General features: G+C 39.6%; 1 protein-coding gene across 1 annotated transcript in view; it reads left to right on the top strand.

Annotated features, from left to right (window-relative positions):
* The window catches only part of CFAP91 (cilia and flagella associated protein 91), a 1839442-nt gene that overhangs the window by 1213495 nt on the left and 607292 nt on the right, over positions 1-18655 (top strand). The window contains exon 14 of the mRNA XM_044071500.1: positions 7554-7775. Coding sequence (XP_043927435.1) covers positions 7554-7775 — 222 coding nt within the window. The remainder of the gene's footprint in view (positions 1-7553; positions 7776-18655) is intronic.

Genomic DNA, 18655 nt, shown 5'->3' on the forward strand with positions numbered 1-18655 from the left:
TTCACTTACCCCTAGGAGGAAAACTCTCCTTTCATGCAAGCACCTGGGCCACCATTAGTAATGACCGCTGGGTCCTCAATATAGTGTCCCAGGGATACAAATTTTCTTTCCACACCCTTCCAACTCCAAAAGGGTTTCCAGATCTACCTGCAGAACAGAAAGGCCAAGGTTTATACTCCAGACTTTTTCTGGTAGCCAGAAAAGAGGGCACCTGGTGCCCCATCCTCGATCTATCCATTCTAAACATCTTCCTGGTGATACCAAAATTCAAAATGCTCACCCTCCAGCAGCTGCTACCCAAGATCTCCAAGGATACTTGGTTAGCCACCCTAGACCTAAAACAGGCCTACTTCCACATTCCTATCAGGGAATCATGCAGGAAATATCTATGTTTCAGGGCAGTATCTCTGCACTGTCAGTTCTCTGCACTTCCCATTGGCTTACCTACTGCTCCCAGAGTTTTCACAAAATGTCTGGCTCCGGCCATTGCCTTTTGCAGACAAAGGAATATCCAGATTTACCCATACTTAGATGACTACCTAATTCAGGCAGACAGCCAGGAAAAGCTGCACAAGCACCTGGCCTTTGTAAAGTCCCTACTGACCTCTCTAGGGTACACAATCAACAAAAAGAAATCCAAACAAGTACTCACCCAAAGGATTATATTCCTGGGAGCAAGCCTGGACACAGCATCCCAGATGGCATTCCTTACACCAGAGAAGCAAACTTACTCGACAACCTACTTCTCTCAACTAGCCAACATACTCCAGTTATCTGCAAGAAAAATCCTGCAAGCTCTGGGGTTCATGGCATCTTGCATTCTACTCATTCCATATGCCAGACTGCATATGAGGAAACTTCAGTGGTACATAAAAAGCCTTTGGCGTCAACACTCTCAAGACCTGGAAACGCTTATACCCATGATACCTTGCCTCAGAAAATATTTTCTTTTGTGGGCAGCAGCATGCTACTACCTTTCTCACCAACACCCTCACCACAGATGGCTCAGACTGTGCCTGGGGTGCACATCTGGATGGCAGGTGCATACAGGGCCAATGGAGCCCACAGCAAATCCATCTGCACATCAACCAAAAAGGTACGATAGCTGTCCAGCACACCTTGATAGCTTTCAAGTCCCTTCTCTCCCCAGGGGCTCTCCTGATCAAAACAGACAATACCACTGCGATGTGGGGTATATCATCAAGCAGGGAGGGACACACTCCTACCCTCTATGCAGGCTGGCCATGACCCTTTGGCACTCAGCCTCTGCCATGCAACTCCACCTGTTAGCACAATTCCTGCTAGGTTCTCTAAACTCTCTGGCAGACCACTTTAGCAGAAATCTTCTGGACCCACATGAGTGGCAGCTAGACAAAAGAACCTTCACCCTAATAACTCAGAAATGGGGCACCCCGAAAATTGACCTATTTGCCTCCAACACCAAGCATCAGCTCAGCAAGTTCTGCACCAGCGAGCATCACTACATGGCTTGGAAAGTGGATGCCTTGTCCTTCCCCTGAGTCAATCTATCGGTCTATACCTTTCCTCCACTACCTCTCATCCCCAGGGTACTGCTCAAAATAAGGGAGGAAAAACCAGGGACAATTCTTATTGCTTCAGACTGGCCTTTCAGCACTGGTACCCACTGCTGCAGAGCCTGTCCCCACTGCCACCATGGCATCTCACTCAGACCCCAACCATCCTGACCCAGAGGGAAGGAGAATTCATGCAACCCCAATTGCAGACCCTCAGTTTGGCAGCTTGGCTTATTCCCTAACCACCAATCAATCTGCCAACCTTAGTAAACAGGTTCTAGATGTTATACTTGAGGACAGATACCCTGGCACTCAAAAGTCTTATGCTGACAAATGGAAAAGGTTCTGCTCCTGGATTCAGGCTAAGCGAGCCGATGTGGCACAACCCTCCCTCCCTCTCATCCTGGATTACTTAGCTGACCTGCTACACAGTGGTCTGTCTTTTTCCTCTGTTAAAATTCATGCCTCTGCTGTCTCTGATGATTTCCCCACTGAGCAGCACATTTTCTCACACTCTGATCAAACAATTCCTAAGAGGAGCTAGCAAATTGAGGCCACCCAGAAGAGCACCAACCCCAGCTTGAGACCTTAACTTTATATTAGAAAAGCTTACCCTGCCCCCCTCGAACCAGCATCTTCAGCAGAGCTAAACTATTCTCTCCTGGAAGACAGATTTCTTTCTGGCCATCACCTTAGCCAGAAGGGTCTCTGAGCTACAAGCACTCATGGCTGTGGAACCCCTCATCATCTTCCATGCTGGCAGGGATTCCCTCAGGACTAACCCATCCTTCATGCCCAAAGTGGTGTCCAGTGTGGCTCTCAACCAATCCATTCATTTGCCCACCTTTTTCCATAACCCACAGAACAAGGGGAAAAGGATCCTGCACTCTCTAGATGTGCACAGACAACTCATATTCTATCTAGACAGGACAAAATCCTTCAGAAAGTCTGATCAATTGCTGGTTAGCTTTGCTGCAGGGACAGAGGACAAAGCCATCTCCAAACAAACAATTTCCAAATGGTTAGCACACTGCATCTATTTCTGCTACAAGCAACATGGAAAACCTCCCCTAAGGGAGTCAGGACTTACTCCACCAGGGCAGCCTCCACCTCTGCAGCTTTCCTCAGAGAAGTCCCCACCAGGGACATCCTGGAGGCTGCCACCTGGACATCTGTTCACACTTTTACCAAACATTACCACCTGCCTGTCTTCTCCAAATCCAGGGCAGGGTTTGCCTCTGCAGTCTTGCAGGGCATGCTAGCCAGCCCCTAGTCTCCTTGACTGCCTCCAACCTTTTCCTCAGCTTTGGGAATCAACCCAAACGTGATGATTGCAACAATGAAACATGAAGAACATAGTACAGTTGTGTACACTTACCATAAATGTAGATGTTCGAGTGTATTCACTGTTGCAGTCCTGGTTTCCCTCCCTCCACCCCCCTCTTCTTTCTTCTCTCTCCTTACAAGGGACATTTTGGTATTTACTTTCTACTGGTGGGGTTCATCCACCAGAACCTGGTTCCCACTTGGGGGGCTCCTGACAGTTAGGGCAAGAAAAATTGATGTAATGGCATCAGCTGCCTTACTTTATATTACTGACGACCTGACATAAGTCCTGAAGTGACAGCAACTGATGCATAAATACTAAGCCTCTGGTCTTCGGGCCGGCCGAGGGCTACTCTGGCAGGGATAACCCAAATGTTATGACTGCAATAGTGAATACACTTGAACATCTACATTTATGGTAAGTGTACTGAACTGTACATTCTTTTTGGTATGACTGTATTCTTGTAGGAAGCCGAGGTAAGCCAGCTGTCTTTAGAGTTTATACCTTGAAATTCGGCATTCATTGTTCTCAAATTCTGGGAATATGTTCCAGCAAGGAAAAAAATCTTTCTTCTTCCCTGACATATAGATTCTTTTAGTCAGTTCTGGAAATGATGTTCTCCCAGATAACTCAACTAAGATACAACTGATGAAAGACCTTTTCTTCACAGTTCAACACAGAAGATTTTAACAGCAAGAGTATTTCTCGAAGTGCTCTGGACTACATGTATTTGTTTGCCTTGAGTGACTCAAATATAAGATTGCACATGAGAAAAGTGCATTGGTGTCTCAGACATACACAGAATTAGGCTGTGGAGTCTCTGGAATATACCCATCCAATGATCCCAGCTTTATCAAAGAATCCCAGTTACACAACTGGATTGCCCTAAAAAAAACTATACTTTGTTCTACAAATCTCAGACCAGTAGCTGACTAGACAGTCCTTGAACTTGCATGAAGACACATCTCCAGGACCTGAAAAGTCATGGCCTTCATCAGCCATAAGTCCAGGAGTCCTTCAGGCAACAACAGACAACAAAATAAAGTGGAATGTAGGATGTGTTTTCAAATAGAAATGTCCTCCAGTGCTGTTTATTATGATTCAACTAACAATGCTGAATTTTTGTCTTTTTTCTTTCCAATGCCTGCATTATTCTCCACTGTTCCATTGGAGGGAAAGACTGTGTTATACTAACTCCAGTGAGGTTAGCTTGTGAAAATTACATTTGGTTAACTGGTCCAGAAGGACCTGTTTAAAGGCATCAGTCTTCATGTAAGTGATGACATATCAGCAGTCAAGTGGTAAATAAACAAAATAATTCATGTTTATTCTCTGTTCAGACTAGGCATGTTTATAAGAGATCAAATTATTTTTTTCAAGCATATACATTCAGAGCATCCAGGCAAGTAATCTAAGCAGAGAAATTTCAAACTTCTGTGAGTAGAAACTGAAATAGGCAAACCTTTCTCAGGACAACATAACAGCAAGGTTGGTCATTTGTAGATAAGTTTGCCTTAAACATGAGTTACTGGTATCCTCATTTTGATCCGGGTACAATCAGAGCCATGCTTGGGTAACTACCACCTTTCCAATCATTTGGATCATGGGCGAGTTGAATACATTTTCTCCAAATCCTATGATTCTGAAGCTCTTGCTAAGACAAAATCAAATTTCATTATCATTCTTACAGCTTTTTGATGGCCAAGACAACTATACTTTACTTTTTTAACACAGAAGCTGGTTATTCAGACAGTAATCTTGCCTCTTAAAAGCTTGAGATTAACTTACAAAAAAGGAAAATCGTACATCCAGACCTCATGCTTCTAGATCTTACAACTTTGAAGAGTTAAGGCTGATACTGAATAACAATGGGTTTTGTCCAAACATTTGTTTATTCTGAAACAAGATATATTGCCCAGACTCAAAAAATCATATCTTTTAAATAAATTCTATTTTCAGTCTGGTATTATGATCAAGATACAGATACAGTTTCACCTCTCGGATCCTGCTGTGTCTTGCTGCCTTAGTTAATGCTTGGTTATCATACCCCTCTGTTACAGTTCATTTTATATTATCTGTACTGTATTCATGTATGCCTTTCTCTGGCATCTCAAGCCACTGCTAAAGAGCTTTTTAATGACGTTTTTATTTGAAGCCTTCCATACATCATTTGTGATTGCAAAAGTAATTATGCTTCCTTTTGAATCTCGTATTTCAGCAGATCTACAATCTTTTACTCATAAATGAACAAAGATTCTCTAACATGGGTAATTAAAATGGGATTCATGTAGATGAATCAAATACACTTCAACCAAAAGTGAATTTGGTAAAAAAAAAACAAAACAAAAAACATTATGCCAAAACAACTTCTGATGAACTTCGGAGATAACTTTTATTTTTGGGGACAAGTCCCCCTACACTCCGTATATTTGCCTTGTCTAAGGTCACACAACAGTGGAGAAAAGGGAGAACTCCACTGTGACCAAAGTGTTTTTGGGCATAATTTCTTTTCACCAAACTGACTTCCTGTTGAAGTGGATTCAAGTGATCTACTACCTGTCTTAAAAATGCATGCTCCTCTACAGGCCCAGGTTCCTGATATGGATACACAAACCAGTACTCTTCACATCTGAAAGATGAGATTATCGGGTCTATATCAGAACATTGAAGTTTTAAAACTTCGAATGTTCTAATGTCGACACGTTTTGAGCGAACGCTAAAAATAGCGAAGCTGCAGAACACCAAATTCTTTCCTAGGGAAAGAATTCGGTTGGCCGGTTCTGTGGCTTTGCTATTTTCAGCACTGTGGTGGAAAGTTACGGGTCGGGTTCAGGTAAGTGTGCGATTGTGTGGTCGTTAGGGTTAGGGCGCAGGTTAGGTGAGTTAGGGTTAGGGCGCGGGTTAGGTGAATTAGGATTAGGGGCGGGTTAAGTGAGTTAGGGCACGGGTTAGGTGAGTGTGCGACTGTGACAGACCTTAGGGTTAGGGTTTGGGTTAAGGTAAGTGGATAGATAGTAGTGTATGTACAGTTTAATGTAGGGTTAGTTGTAGGATTATAAGTGTATGTGTGTGGATTGATGTTTTTTAGGTGTGCTTGTGTTGTGTGCATGTGTTTCGGAAAGGAAAATATTTGCTATTCTGAATGTTCGCTATTATGTGGTTTAGATATTTTAGGTTCGATGAAATAGCGTTTGCTATTTTCATCTTTCAATAGCGTGATATAAACGCAGATCATCAATATTTCAAAGCACCAGTCTCCACATGTACTGATGGGAACTAACAAAGGTAACTCTATTGTCAGTACCACCATCAAAACTAATACTGTTAGCTACCTAAGGTTTTGATTACAAGTCCTTCATATGGAATTTGCACAAATGCAGTAAGAGGTACTATTTCTTCATAGATCTTCATAGACTGTCTTTATAGGCAGCACATAGGTTCCCAGGTGAATTTGATTCACTAACTATTTCACCTATACTTTTGTTAGTCCAGGAGGACAGAAGAAGGAAGTGAACATGCTTATCTCTTTCTTCTTTAGAGAAAGATGAATACTTACGTGAGTTACATACACATTGCAGTGACCTTAGATTCAGAAAGAAAATGATTTATCTTCCCATTCTTTGAGTTCTATGCCAGAGAATGAAACTTTTAGTAAAGCTGTAAATTTGATGGTATTTTCCCTTATTTTCAAGGGAATCATCTTCCCCAAAGGAAACATTTTGCATGATAATAAACAGTGATCATGCTACTAGATCGGTTCATTATAGGCATCACTTCCCTTAGCTACATTACCATCTGACAGAGAATCCAGGACATTGGACAGGTATGGAGAAAGAATACACACTTCTGTAGACTTAACCTACCTCATAGATGTTTTTTCTGATCGACTTCTCTTCCTCAACACCCTGATGATGTGGAATTCTCTTTCTGCTTGTCAGCTCAGTGATCTACTACCCATCTGTAAATCTCTCATCCTGCAGCCTGTTCAGAAAGCATAACCTACTTGTATATGTTTTCTGTTGGTTATTTTACATCCTGCTTATTAAAATCAGTTCATGTTAGTATGATTTGCTTGTTACTTATGTCAGCTCATGTGTGTATTTTTATACAGTCTGAAATCAGTTCATTTAGCTAATCTGATTTACGTAACTTTTGCCATTTCATGTGTACACATTTTATACATTAGATGGCTGATTTTCAGTTAGAAATTTTTGGTAATGAATAGTCCCATTATTATTCCAGACAAGATCTGATAGTACAGAGCTGTTAATTGATTTAGATAGGGTCACACAGTTTGCTGATTGGAGATGATGGGAATTAAACCGAAGTTTCTAGCTTCATAGCCTTAACCTTAACCTTAAACACTGTTACAGGTTCCCTTGATATTTTTTCCCATAAACAAAACTAAGGTTCAATTATGTAAAGGTAAAGTAAAGTTAAATGAATAGGTGGATAGCAGCTGACAGATTGTTTGACTGGCTGATTGATTGATTGATTTAAAGTTTGTAGCTTCACTGCTCATAACCTTAACTACAATGTTGTTAATGCTTTCTCTGTGTGTTTTGTTCTCAGTTGAGTCTGTGACCCAAGTATGTAAATCTAGAATTGAACTAGCTCTCCCAATGATTTCTAAAATAATATATAGTCGTTTTGTATTAAATACATATGAACATTTTATTTTTTATTTCTAGCTATCCACTGTTGAACAGCATTTGTCATATATGGAAGGTGGAACCCTTGTAGACATGTTTGATTTCTTGTCCAAAGAACTGATCAGACTGCAAGAGGAAAGACGTATCCATGCCTTTGCTATGTTAGCAGAAAGACAGAGACGAATTAGAGAAGCTGAGGAGAGTGGGAAGCGCCAAGTGGAAGAAAGACGCAGGAGAGAAGCAGATGACATTTTTAAACAGGCAAGTGGTAGATGGTAGCATGATATATATATCCATGCACATACACTTATCTCTACAACATATATTGCCACAGCCTATTTTAAAGATAGTAGAGTACACTGCTTTAGTGTGCATTATTTGTAAGTAATTGCCAGCTATTGTTTATCACAGCCTAAAACTCTGGGTCCCAGATATCTGATGCTGTTATTTTCCTGCTTTGTAGTGCTTTGTTCACTGAACTAAAATGAGCTAGTGGTAGTTTAATGGTATTAATACTCAAAAAGTGTACTTTGGGTGAAAGCAGTCATAAATCCAGGTCTGCTTTGGTTTACACATACCGCTAAAGTTTCATACAGCACTACTTTCACATATTTCATTAAATAGTTCAGCTTCTTTAAAGTTTGGTTTCTAGAAGGCCGTTGTAGAAATTCATTTGCAAAAAATTTGACAGCAAATGTTCCTCCTTAGTACACTCAAACCATGATTATTTTTAATTTCTTCAGGTGATACAACAATCCATATAGTTAGACTAATCATCAGTCAGTCAAGCATTACCCACAGGGTCAGAATAGGTGCTTTTCACTTTCTGTAGTAATCAGATGGGTTTGCTATTTAAAGATGACACTGTTCATACACAATGTGGATATAAGTAAATGCATTTATAAAATCTATATAAGCAAACAAAAATTCATGTATCATATTGTGTTATGCACACAAGGGCAAAAATTTAAAAGGCATAGTGCAACAATGTCAGATAAAGTTAACAGTACTATGCTTAACAAAGTTATGTACGCTGTAAGTTGGGCATAGCCTTGACTGCATGAAATACTTAATTTCTTGTCTTCTGGAAGACAGAATTAATGTATCCATTATTACAGAGTTTAGTCTGTTCCAAAGTGTAGGTATAATAGGTGAAATAGTCCATACATCCACTTTTATTTTTGTCAAAAGAAGTGAAGGCAGAAGTAGGAACACTGCCAAGTCTGAGAGGGTATTTTAGTTCTTTGTAGTTTAGACTTTATACTAGCATGGGGCAAACATCATCACAGACAAAATGGTGCCTTAGACTATCTAGATCGTCATCCCACTTATACTTTCCAACTGTTGTTTTTCTTTAGAGATATACAGTCAAGGCAATTATAAAGTCTTCTTTTACTGTGATTGTCTTTTGCCCACATAAATATTACTGGTTACTATGTTTTTTCTGTATTTTATCTTTTACACTCATGTTGATAAGAAATGGTGATCAAGCAGCGTCCTAATAAATATGAGAGAAAGGATAAGGTATTGAAAATTAGCATAGGTGAATCATTAAATGGGGCAGCCACAAACCTGGAAGAAACATAAAGTCACCCATTTTGTGGATGTTAGTAATATTTAAATGATTCCAAAAGCAGAACTCTGAAGTTCCTTGTCAAAATTTGGTGCAGCCAAAAGGGGAGACCTTAGCAGTCCCCTCCTCAATACATGCATTGGTATTACTCTATGGCCATGTCAGATCCAGGGATTACAGTTCTCAGTGAGCCTAGCACTTAAGCACTATTTCAGTAAGTTAGCCCCACTATAGCTGCATCTAAAACAGTCCCAGTATTATTTATTATTATTATTATTATTATTATTATTATTATTATTATAGTCTTCCTTTAGCCATAAGACCTTTGCAAAGCAATATTTCAGTATAGTGAAGAGAACATTATTGTAAAGCAGGGGCTTGCAGTGGTGCCTTCTTTGAAATATCATTAGCCTGTGGCTAAAATGCAGAAATGTGTGCAGGGTAAAATTAAAATGAAATTAACACCTTCATCTAACTTATCTAGTGAAAGTAATTTTTTTTTAATATGATGTAAATACATAGTCATTTCTCTCAGTATCCATCCTTCTGTTCATCCATTTTCTGATAACCTGCTTTATCTTTTACAGGGCTGCTGGGAAGCTGGAGCCTACCCGGCAGCCAGTTGGAGCAAGATCTCCGGACAAGGCACTGGTCTATTACAGAATACAAACTCTTACTCACTCATTCATTCACTCAGTACACGTTCTCTTACAAGCAATTTGGAGAGTGCCAATTATGGCATGTCTGTGGTAGGTAGGTGGAAACAGGGGCACCCAGAGATAGCCAACACTGATGCGGGGAGAACATACAAACTATGCATTTGAAGCATCACAGTGAAGAATTGAACCAAATAACCTCTTTCTGTGAGACAACAATGCTCGACTTTCAGATAACGTCAAACCAAATGGTAAAAAAAAGTCACACAAACAAAAAAATTGAGTTTTTACTATGTGAAAATGCAAACCTCCTGTAATAGAGACCTATGAGATGTATGCCAATGACTCCATAATGACTTCGTGTTTCAGCTGCATAGCTTCTGAATCCCCATGACTTTTCATTTTTTTAACTCTGTGTAGCTGAAACATTCAATGTCCTTAAGAAGTGATTTGCAAATATCCCATGGACCTCCATTGCAAGAGGTTTTAGTTATCATAGAGTGAAAACTCTAGCTTTCCTAGGTTTTTCTTGCAGTGTTTACTGAATGGTTTGTCTTTGCAACCTTTTTCCCCCTTTGGTTTGGATGTTAGCTTGGATATTTTGCAGGCACCTTCATGTTTATAGGCATCATCTGGGTTTAAAAGCCCTGTGTTTCTAAAGTAGAGCTTTTACAATCCAAATATGCTGTGCTGATGAGGTTACTAAAAAGACTGAAACATGAATGCCCAATAGCTAGGAGAGTTTGATTTTATTGACCTGAATGTACCCAGAAAGATTTAAAAAAGTAAAAATGTATGAGCATATAGAAACCCTGTAGCTGAAACACTTGATGTTCTTACGGGGTCATTTTCATATATCCAATGGGCCTCCATTATAGGAGGTTTAAGTTATCACACTGTGAAAACTGTAGCTTGGCTGGGTTTTTCTTTCAGTGTTCATATAATCATATAAAATGTACTATTCAGTACTATATACTTCATGCATTAATAATCATATAATACAATCAAAACTTAGACTCAACAAAATCAGTACCTGAATTCTAATTCTGTATAGCTGTGCATGATATTTATAATGTGTGTCATGCTTTCTGTAAATGTATAAACAGAATATTTGTCATGTAGACAAATTCTATAGATAGTTTATTGCTTGGGTATTATAAGTAATTTAAGTCAGCTATTGTATTTGCTACAATTTTTCTAAAATATTGATAATTTTGGACAGTATTTAAAGTTCATCAAGGAATATTTTGCTTTTATTCATGTGTTTTCTTTATCATGTAGTTCAGTGTTTAATGTAATAAATAAAGAAAATTAAGGTAATTATTTTTCTTTCCATTTTTTTCTTGCATTTGAACAAACACCAACAGAGTGGTACCTGATCATTTATAACACGAGCAGGAACTGAGATGTTAAATTATTTAGTAATTTACAATTATTTGTCAATAAAGGTAGTGCAAAAGTCTAGGCATTCGTCCAAAGTTCATGTAATTCATGGCAGTCAAACTACATCTTGCCAGTCTAACTTAATTATTTCTTTACATCTCCCATCTAGATTAATCTTTTTTTCCATCCTATAAGGGTATAAAAGATCTGTATAAAATTTCAAGTAAAATGTTCTCCAAAGTAGAGCCAGTTTTTACGAATTCAGCAATTATACCTTCACTTGAATCATTCATATTTAAATTATTGGCTTACTTTAAATAATTCCATTATGGATCTCGTGTAACAGCTTTTAAATTTAATATCATGTTGTGAAGCTTTAATAGCATACATTTAGATGATGCCATATGAGATAAAATTCTATAGATACCTTATTAATTCTAGGTATTTATATGAAAAATAGTCATGCTTTGCATTTTAGGCACTAATTTATCTGGTGCTTTGTACCAGTATTCATTCATCAGTATTTAGATCAAATTGAATCTTTACTTCTTTTGTTGCTAATATCTTGCTCTGGCTCAAACAAATATATCAAAATATAAAGCTGTTTTCCTTTCATTCCATTGCCTTTCCAATAGCAGACTCTTCTATAAAAGCTACTGTGTAATAAATGGGAGATATGGAAGATATCATTTTTTAAATCTGTATAACAAGCTTCTGAATATCTTTAGTAGTTATCTTTTGGCCTGCTTGTGGTGAGGAAGCTTCCCCAGACCCTTTTCAGTGTGCACACCTGCAACACACTTGGTCTACCTACATCATCGCAGCTCAGGTTCCTCCCCCCCCCCCCAGCAACTGCAACGTTGCCAGATAAAACCACTGCTATGGTCCGGGTTCTCCCTACAGTTATTGCAAGCCAAGAATAACACTTTTTAATAAGGATACCTACCAGACAAGTTTGCATAGCACACTTGGTCTACCTGCATCATCATGGCTCGGATCCCCCCCCCCCCAGCAACTGCAACATTGCCAGATAAAATCACTGCTACGGTCTGGTTTCTCCCTACAGTTATTGCAAGCCAAGAATAACACTTTTTAATAAGGATACCTACCAGACAAGTCTGCATAGCACACTTGGTCTACCTGCATCATTGCAGCTCGGGTTCATCCCCCCCCCCCTAGCAACTGCAACATTGCCAGATAAAAGGATACCTACCAGACAAGGCTGCATAGGTGACTGGATATTTACAGTTCTTGTTATTAGCAGATGTGGTCCTTAACAGTTATGTTTTAAACATTGTGACTGGTTATTTACATTTCCTTTTATAGCACATTTGTTAATTTTACTAGTTATTTTTTAAACGTTGTTTTGGCCGGCATGCACACCTGCAAGGGCTCCCCCCCCAAAGCAACTATAGATTTGTCTATTGCCACTGGTTGGCATAACTTAACAATATACTTGCTGTATCTTGTCCCAAATAGATCTACCTCCACACTGAATACTTATAAAGTAAGGCAAGTACCATTTACTTGGTGTATTTTGTCCCCCAGATAAATTTACCTTCCTTTGTATTAGTTGCACACCAAGGCCATAAAGTAGAGTTTCAGCAACTAACTGCCTACACTCCTAATTTTCTGCTTCTACCTCTTCCTTGCTTATACTTACATTACAGCTCCAAGGCCTCCACTTCTTATGCTGATTGCTTTTCTTTGCAGTCTTCTGTGAGGGGGCGGGCCAGATCTCTACCTGCTTTTTCTGGTTATACTTTCCCTCATTTTGTATCTCCCTCCTCCCCCATGCACATTAACTAGTCTATATTAGTGGGTATCCTTGAGCTGCACCATTTTGAAAGTTATCTTTTGGCCTGCTTGTGGTGAGGAAGCTTCCCCAGACCCTTTTCAGTGTGCACACCTGCAAGTAAGTGCCTGCAAGTGTTTAAGCTCTTCATAAAAATATTTGTGGTGCACCTGGTTTAATAGGCATGTTTATGTTTTCCAACTGAAGTACTTAACTAACTTTATGTAGTCTAGGGATCTAACTAACATAGTGATTGCTTTTACTACAGAAACTGTTGACTGTTACATATGCTGTTATGCTGAAAATAGTCTAAGGGACTAACTGAAGCTGTGACTGCTTTTACTACATAAACTGTTTGCTGTTGTGCTTACAAGGAATTTGGCTGGAGACTTGTGTTATGTGATGTATACAACAACTACAGTAAACAAGTGCTACATTCTCCATACTTTCCTTACCTCTGAGCTTACCTACCTAACCACTGATTGTTCTTCACAGTCTTGCCTTCTTCCTTCTCCTTGGCTCTACATGCTCCGTTCGCCCTGCGGGCTCACTCCGCTCCCTTACCCTACCCCCAGTTCCCACACACCCCCAGTGCTCCTACACTTCTTCAAGCCATAAGTCCCCTCCCCCTGTCTCACCCAGTCCACTCTCATCTCCTCACTATCCCCTCCCCTCCTATCCTCTAATACTGTCTCACCCCTCCCCATCCTTAATCCTTAAAGCTTTAGATACACTTCCATACTCCTCTCTCCTACACCGTCACCAATAAATCTATTACATCCTCAACACCTAACCCCCAACTATTCTATTATACCTAAACCACATCATGTCTCTTCAAACCATTCTCATCCTTTCCCTTAGCCTACTATTCCTAATACCTCTCTACCTCCTATTCCTCTTACAAACTACACCCTTCTTTTCTATCCCCTCTTCACCCCACCATCACCCCTAACACACATCATAACTCTGCCACATCCCATTTCCACACTATATCCTCCTCCCTAGTGTTTCCAAACCCACTTCTCTGCTTTAAACTAAAACTCCTACCCTCCTCAATGAAATGTCATATTCCCAAAGCACTATTGTACCTCCCACCAAACTCTAGGAGTAAATCCAAACCCATGCTCTCATTCCCATTTAACTGCTTATGCCTAGCAGGAGACATACACCCCAACCCAGGACCTAGTACCAGCAGCAATCCATCTCCCCCCATTACCACCCATACTACAAACCTTAAATACCTCCAGATCTTAACCATCAATACCCAGTCTAAGAAACAAATTAGCCCACTTCCACGCTTGGCTATCCAATACCCAACCTGACATAGCAGCTGTCTCTGAGACATGGCTAAAACCCAACATGTCAGACTCTGAAATATTACCACCTGGGTTTCAAGTACTTAGACAAGACTGCCTAAAAGAGAAGGGTGGAGGAGTAGCCTTAATCTACTCTAGCATACTCTCCATCACTCCCTACCAAAATTATATTCCACAGTTCAACAATGCTGAACTAGTCATAGGAAATCTCAAACTAAATAACCAGAAAAGCATTTGTGTTATAGCCCTCTATATCCTCCTGGAAACAACATTAACACACTTGAGGAAATTCTTCTATGGGCCTCATATAATATCAAGCTTGAGACATACATCCTAGGAGATGTGAACATTGACTGGAACAAAATTACTGCCAATAACCCCACCATTTCAATCAATCTATGTAATTTCACTCAACTCACAAATGCTATAACCAAACCTAATAAAAATAACCCCTCAGGCTACATACTGGACTGGATCCTTGTCTCCCACCCAAACAAAATCTCCCACACCGGCACCTTACCAGTCTCTATCAGTGATCACTTAGCAGCCTTCATCCATAGAGCAACCCTCTCCTCTCCTCATCTACACCAATATATCCATACTCGGAATCTCAACTACTTTAACCCTACAACTTTTTCCAGTTCTCTCAAACTGATAAATTGGGACACTCTAAAAACTCTACCTCTGGACAGTGCTGTTGAATTCTTCAATTCAACCTTCTTAGGCACTCTTAACTCCCAAGCCCCTCCAAGAATAAAACGCATAAAAACCAATTCCGCCCCTTGTCTTAGTAAAGATACCAAAACACTCATGTAACAAAGGGACAAGACCTGGAAACTCTCCCATTGTAATAGGCACCCTGACACCCTTCCTAAATATAAACAACTCTGCAACTTAGCCAAAAAACATATTATACAAGACAAAAAAGCATACTATATCAAACTCCAGTCTAACCCTTGCCCTGACAATAGTAAATCTGACCCAGAAATAGCTACTCTGTTCAACTCCTTCTTTGCTACCTCTATAGTAGAACTCACTAAAACATTCCCAAACAACAACACCTCCCCCCAAATCAAACCCTCTGCTCAACCTTCTACCCCAAACTCACCTCCCATATTCCACCTCAAACCCATCCCCACCTCATATATAAAAAAACTTCTCTCTAAGCTTAAGCCTTGCTCCAATGCCCCTGACAATATCCCCTCACTCTTTTTAAGAATTGCAGCAGACAGCATCACCATCCCCATTAGCATACTCATCAACAGATCCATACAAGAATCATATGTCCCCAAACTGTGGCTTGAAGCCTTTATCCTACCCCTCCATAAAGGAGGCAAAAATAATAACATCTCCAACTTCCAACCCATAGCGATTCTCTCCCCTATTTCAAATATTCTTGAGAAATGCATCCACCTCCAGCTCATGCCATTCATTACACATAACCAACTCCTCACCCCAACACAACATGGGTTCCGTCCTGGCCATAGCACAATAACAGCTCTTCTCTCTTTTCTAGACATTGTAAACCATGCCCGTGACGCCGGAGAACTTGTATCCACAGTCCTCCTTGACCTCTCCAAGGCTTTTGACACAGTCTCCCATACCCACCTTCTTCACCACCTTTTCAATCTTAACCTTTCACAAAACACCATTACCTGGTTCAGCAGCTACCTTTCTGACAGATCTCAGGCAGTAAAATGGAAGACTGGCACCTCTGCCTTTCTTCCCACCCAAACCGGGGTACCCCAGGGATCCATTCTTGGCCCTATGCTCTTCAATATCTTCATTAATGATTTCCATGCAGCCATTCCTAACACTAAGATAGTACAATATGCAGATGACTCAACTTCAGTTTGCTCTGCATCAAACCTCCCTGAGCTCCAAACAAAAACTCAAACTGCCTTTCAACTACTGAGAACTGGATGCTCCAAAATCACCTCTCTTTGAATGCCAACAAATCAAAGATCCTTCTATTCTCTCCCTCAAAACCTCTTTCAAGATTACAAGCATTGCCAACTCCACTATAGAAGTTGTTCCTTTTGCTAAACTTCTTGGAGTTACTATTGTCAAACACCTAAAATTTGATACCCATATTCAGCTAAATATAAAGAAAACCCATCAGAAACTTGGCATGCTGTACAGAAACTCCCACTTCCTCTCCGCCTCAACAAGACAGACCCTTGCCACTACGTTCTTACTACCTTCACTAATGTATGGTGCTTCCCTACTAACCAACCTATCTTCCTGCATCTCTTCTAAACTAGAATCCTGTTAGAATAAAATTTCAAAGTTCGCCACCACTTCCAAATACTCTACTCACCACTGTAAACTCTCCACCAGCCACAATGGCTAGAACTCCCAAACTACCTTGACTACCTCCAACTCATCACCACTCACAAGCTTATTTTCAGACCAACTATATGCCCAGCACTAACAAACATCTTAAAATTATACACCCCAAACAGAACTCTAAGATCTACCCACCAAAATCTAATCTGTTTATAAACCAAACCATCCCGCAGGTCAGCTTCTCCCTATCCTTTTCCGTCTCCAAAAAATGGAGTTCTCTCCCTCCATCTCTAAGAATTTCTGAGAACTCTGAACACTTCAAAACCCAGCTGTATTCTTAACTCTTCCAAAAATGGAAATGCAATTGTACTCCACCTACCTAACCTGCTTAATACATAAATACTTTATAACACACAAAGTTTGTTCTTCTTTACACACTATTGATTAACCCTATGTACTGCCTTCATGCTAATGCTATCTCTATACCACTCTCAGAGGATTTAAACCTCTGTATTAATTTAACTCATGCTAATATTCATGCATAAAGAACTCATCCATGCTAATGTTACTTCTATATAATTATCAGATGATTCAAACCTCTGTATTAATTTAACCTTGTACTACTGTTCTCAACCACTAAACATGTAAATATGCTTTACATCCTTCTTTAAGCTGCTGTTTAACTTTTGTTTAGTTTTTGCTATTTTGTATGTAAAATTTGCTTAGTTTGTTTCTGTTTCCACTAGGTATTGTACTTCATATTATGGAGCCTGTACTATGTATTATTGGAGCTTTTCTCCCCGGGCCTCCACTGAAAACGGGCTCTTTGAGCCCAGTGGACCTCCCCGGTCATCAAACTGGAAATAAATAAATAAATACATTTTGCTTACATAACTTGGGGTGCTCGTGGTGGTTATTGTTGCTGCCTCACAGCAAGAGGTTCTCTGGCTTGATTCTCATCTGGGGTGCCTTCTGTGTGGAGTCTGCATGTCCTCCTTGTGGTTGCTTGAGCTTCCTCTGGGTGCTGCGGTTTCCTCCCACATCCCAAAGACATGCTGCAGGTGGATTGGACACTGTAAAGTTCCCTAAATGTGTGTGTGTGTGTGGGGGGGTGTCTTCTGTGGAAGGTTGGGTGCCAGGCTGGCAACTCGACACAGTAAAACTTCACTGCCAATCATTCTGCAGACTGTTGTTCCCCTGTAGCGACCCCTAATGGCAAAAAATTGAAAGGAGAAGCAGAAGGATGTTTATATAACTTGAATTACTAGCATTCTTTTTTAAATCCATGTACCTGTATACCAATCTTTTGAATATCTTTAGTAAATTGTTTACATAACTAGAATTACTGGGATTTTGGATAGTATACTGAAAATAATTAACCAATACAAGTAACATCTTAGTTTTAATTATATTTGTTGCTTCTTCAGTAATAATAAACTTTTTTTGAATTACATAAGTTGGTATGTTTCACCTTCCATTTTGCTGTCTCAGATGTATCAATGCATTGTAGAATTACCTTAATAATGAGTAGTAGAGAAAATATAGTAGATGTATCTTTAAAATGTATATGACTTTTACTTGGTATCAGTGAAGTAGTTTGTATTGTATATGAGATTTTAGGTAACAATATAATTTTATTAAATATATTTTGTCTTTATTTGTATAAAATAGCTAATTCCAAATTTTTATTAGGTTTTTCCTACTTCTTAAAGCCCCATCAGAATTCATTTGCATTATACTATTTACATTATTTGGTTTATAAATTGCTAAATATTTGAATTGTTTAAAGTTCCAGTTACATTTGCAGTTTATTTCTGAATGCAATGCTTGATCAATTTTATTTCCATTAGTTTTGTTGGCGTTAAATTTTAGACTTGAAATTTCTTGAATTTTTTAGATTAGCAGCTAAATAGTGTAACAGTTTGGGAGCCTTTTAAGAGATCAATGGCAGTTTCAGTGACTGCCATTTCAGCGAAAACGTTTCACTGAAAGCACTTCACCAACAGTGGGGAAAATGTTTTCCTGAAAACCCTTTAACCAGTGGTGGAGAAGTCTCTTTTCTCCATTGTTGTGCGACCTCAAAGTAGATATATGTAAGGTCAGGGGTGTGGAGGAGGGTGCAGAAGGGC

Source organism: Protopterus annectens, chromosome 5.part0, assembly GCF_019279795.1.
Source record: "Protopterus annectens isolate FY-2018-M chromosome 5.part0, PAN1.0, whole genome shotgun sequence".
In the NCBI taxonomy this organism is placed as follows: domain Eukaryota; kingdom Metazoa; phylum Chordata; order Ceratodontiformes; family Protopteridae; genus Protopterus; species Protopterus annectens.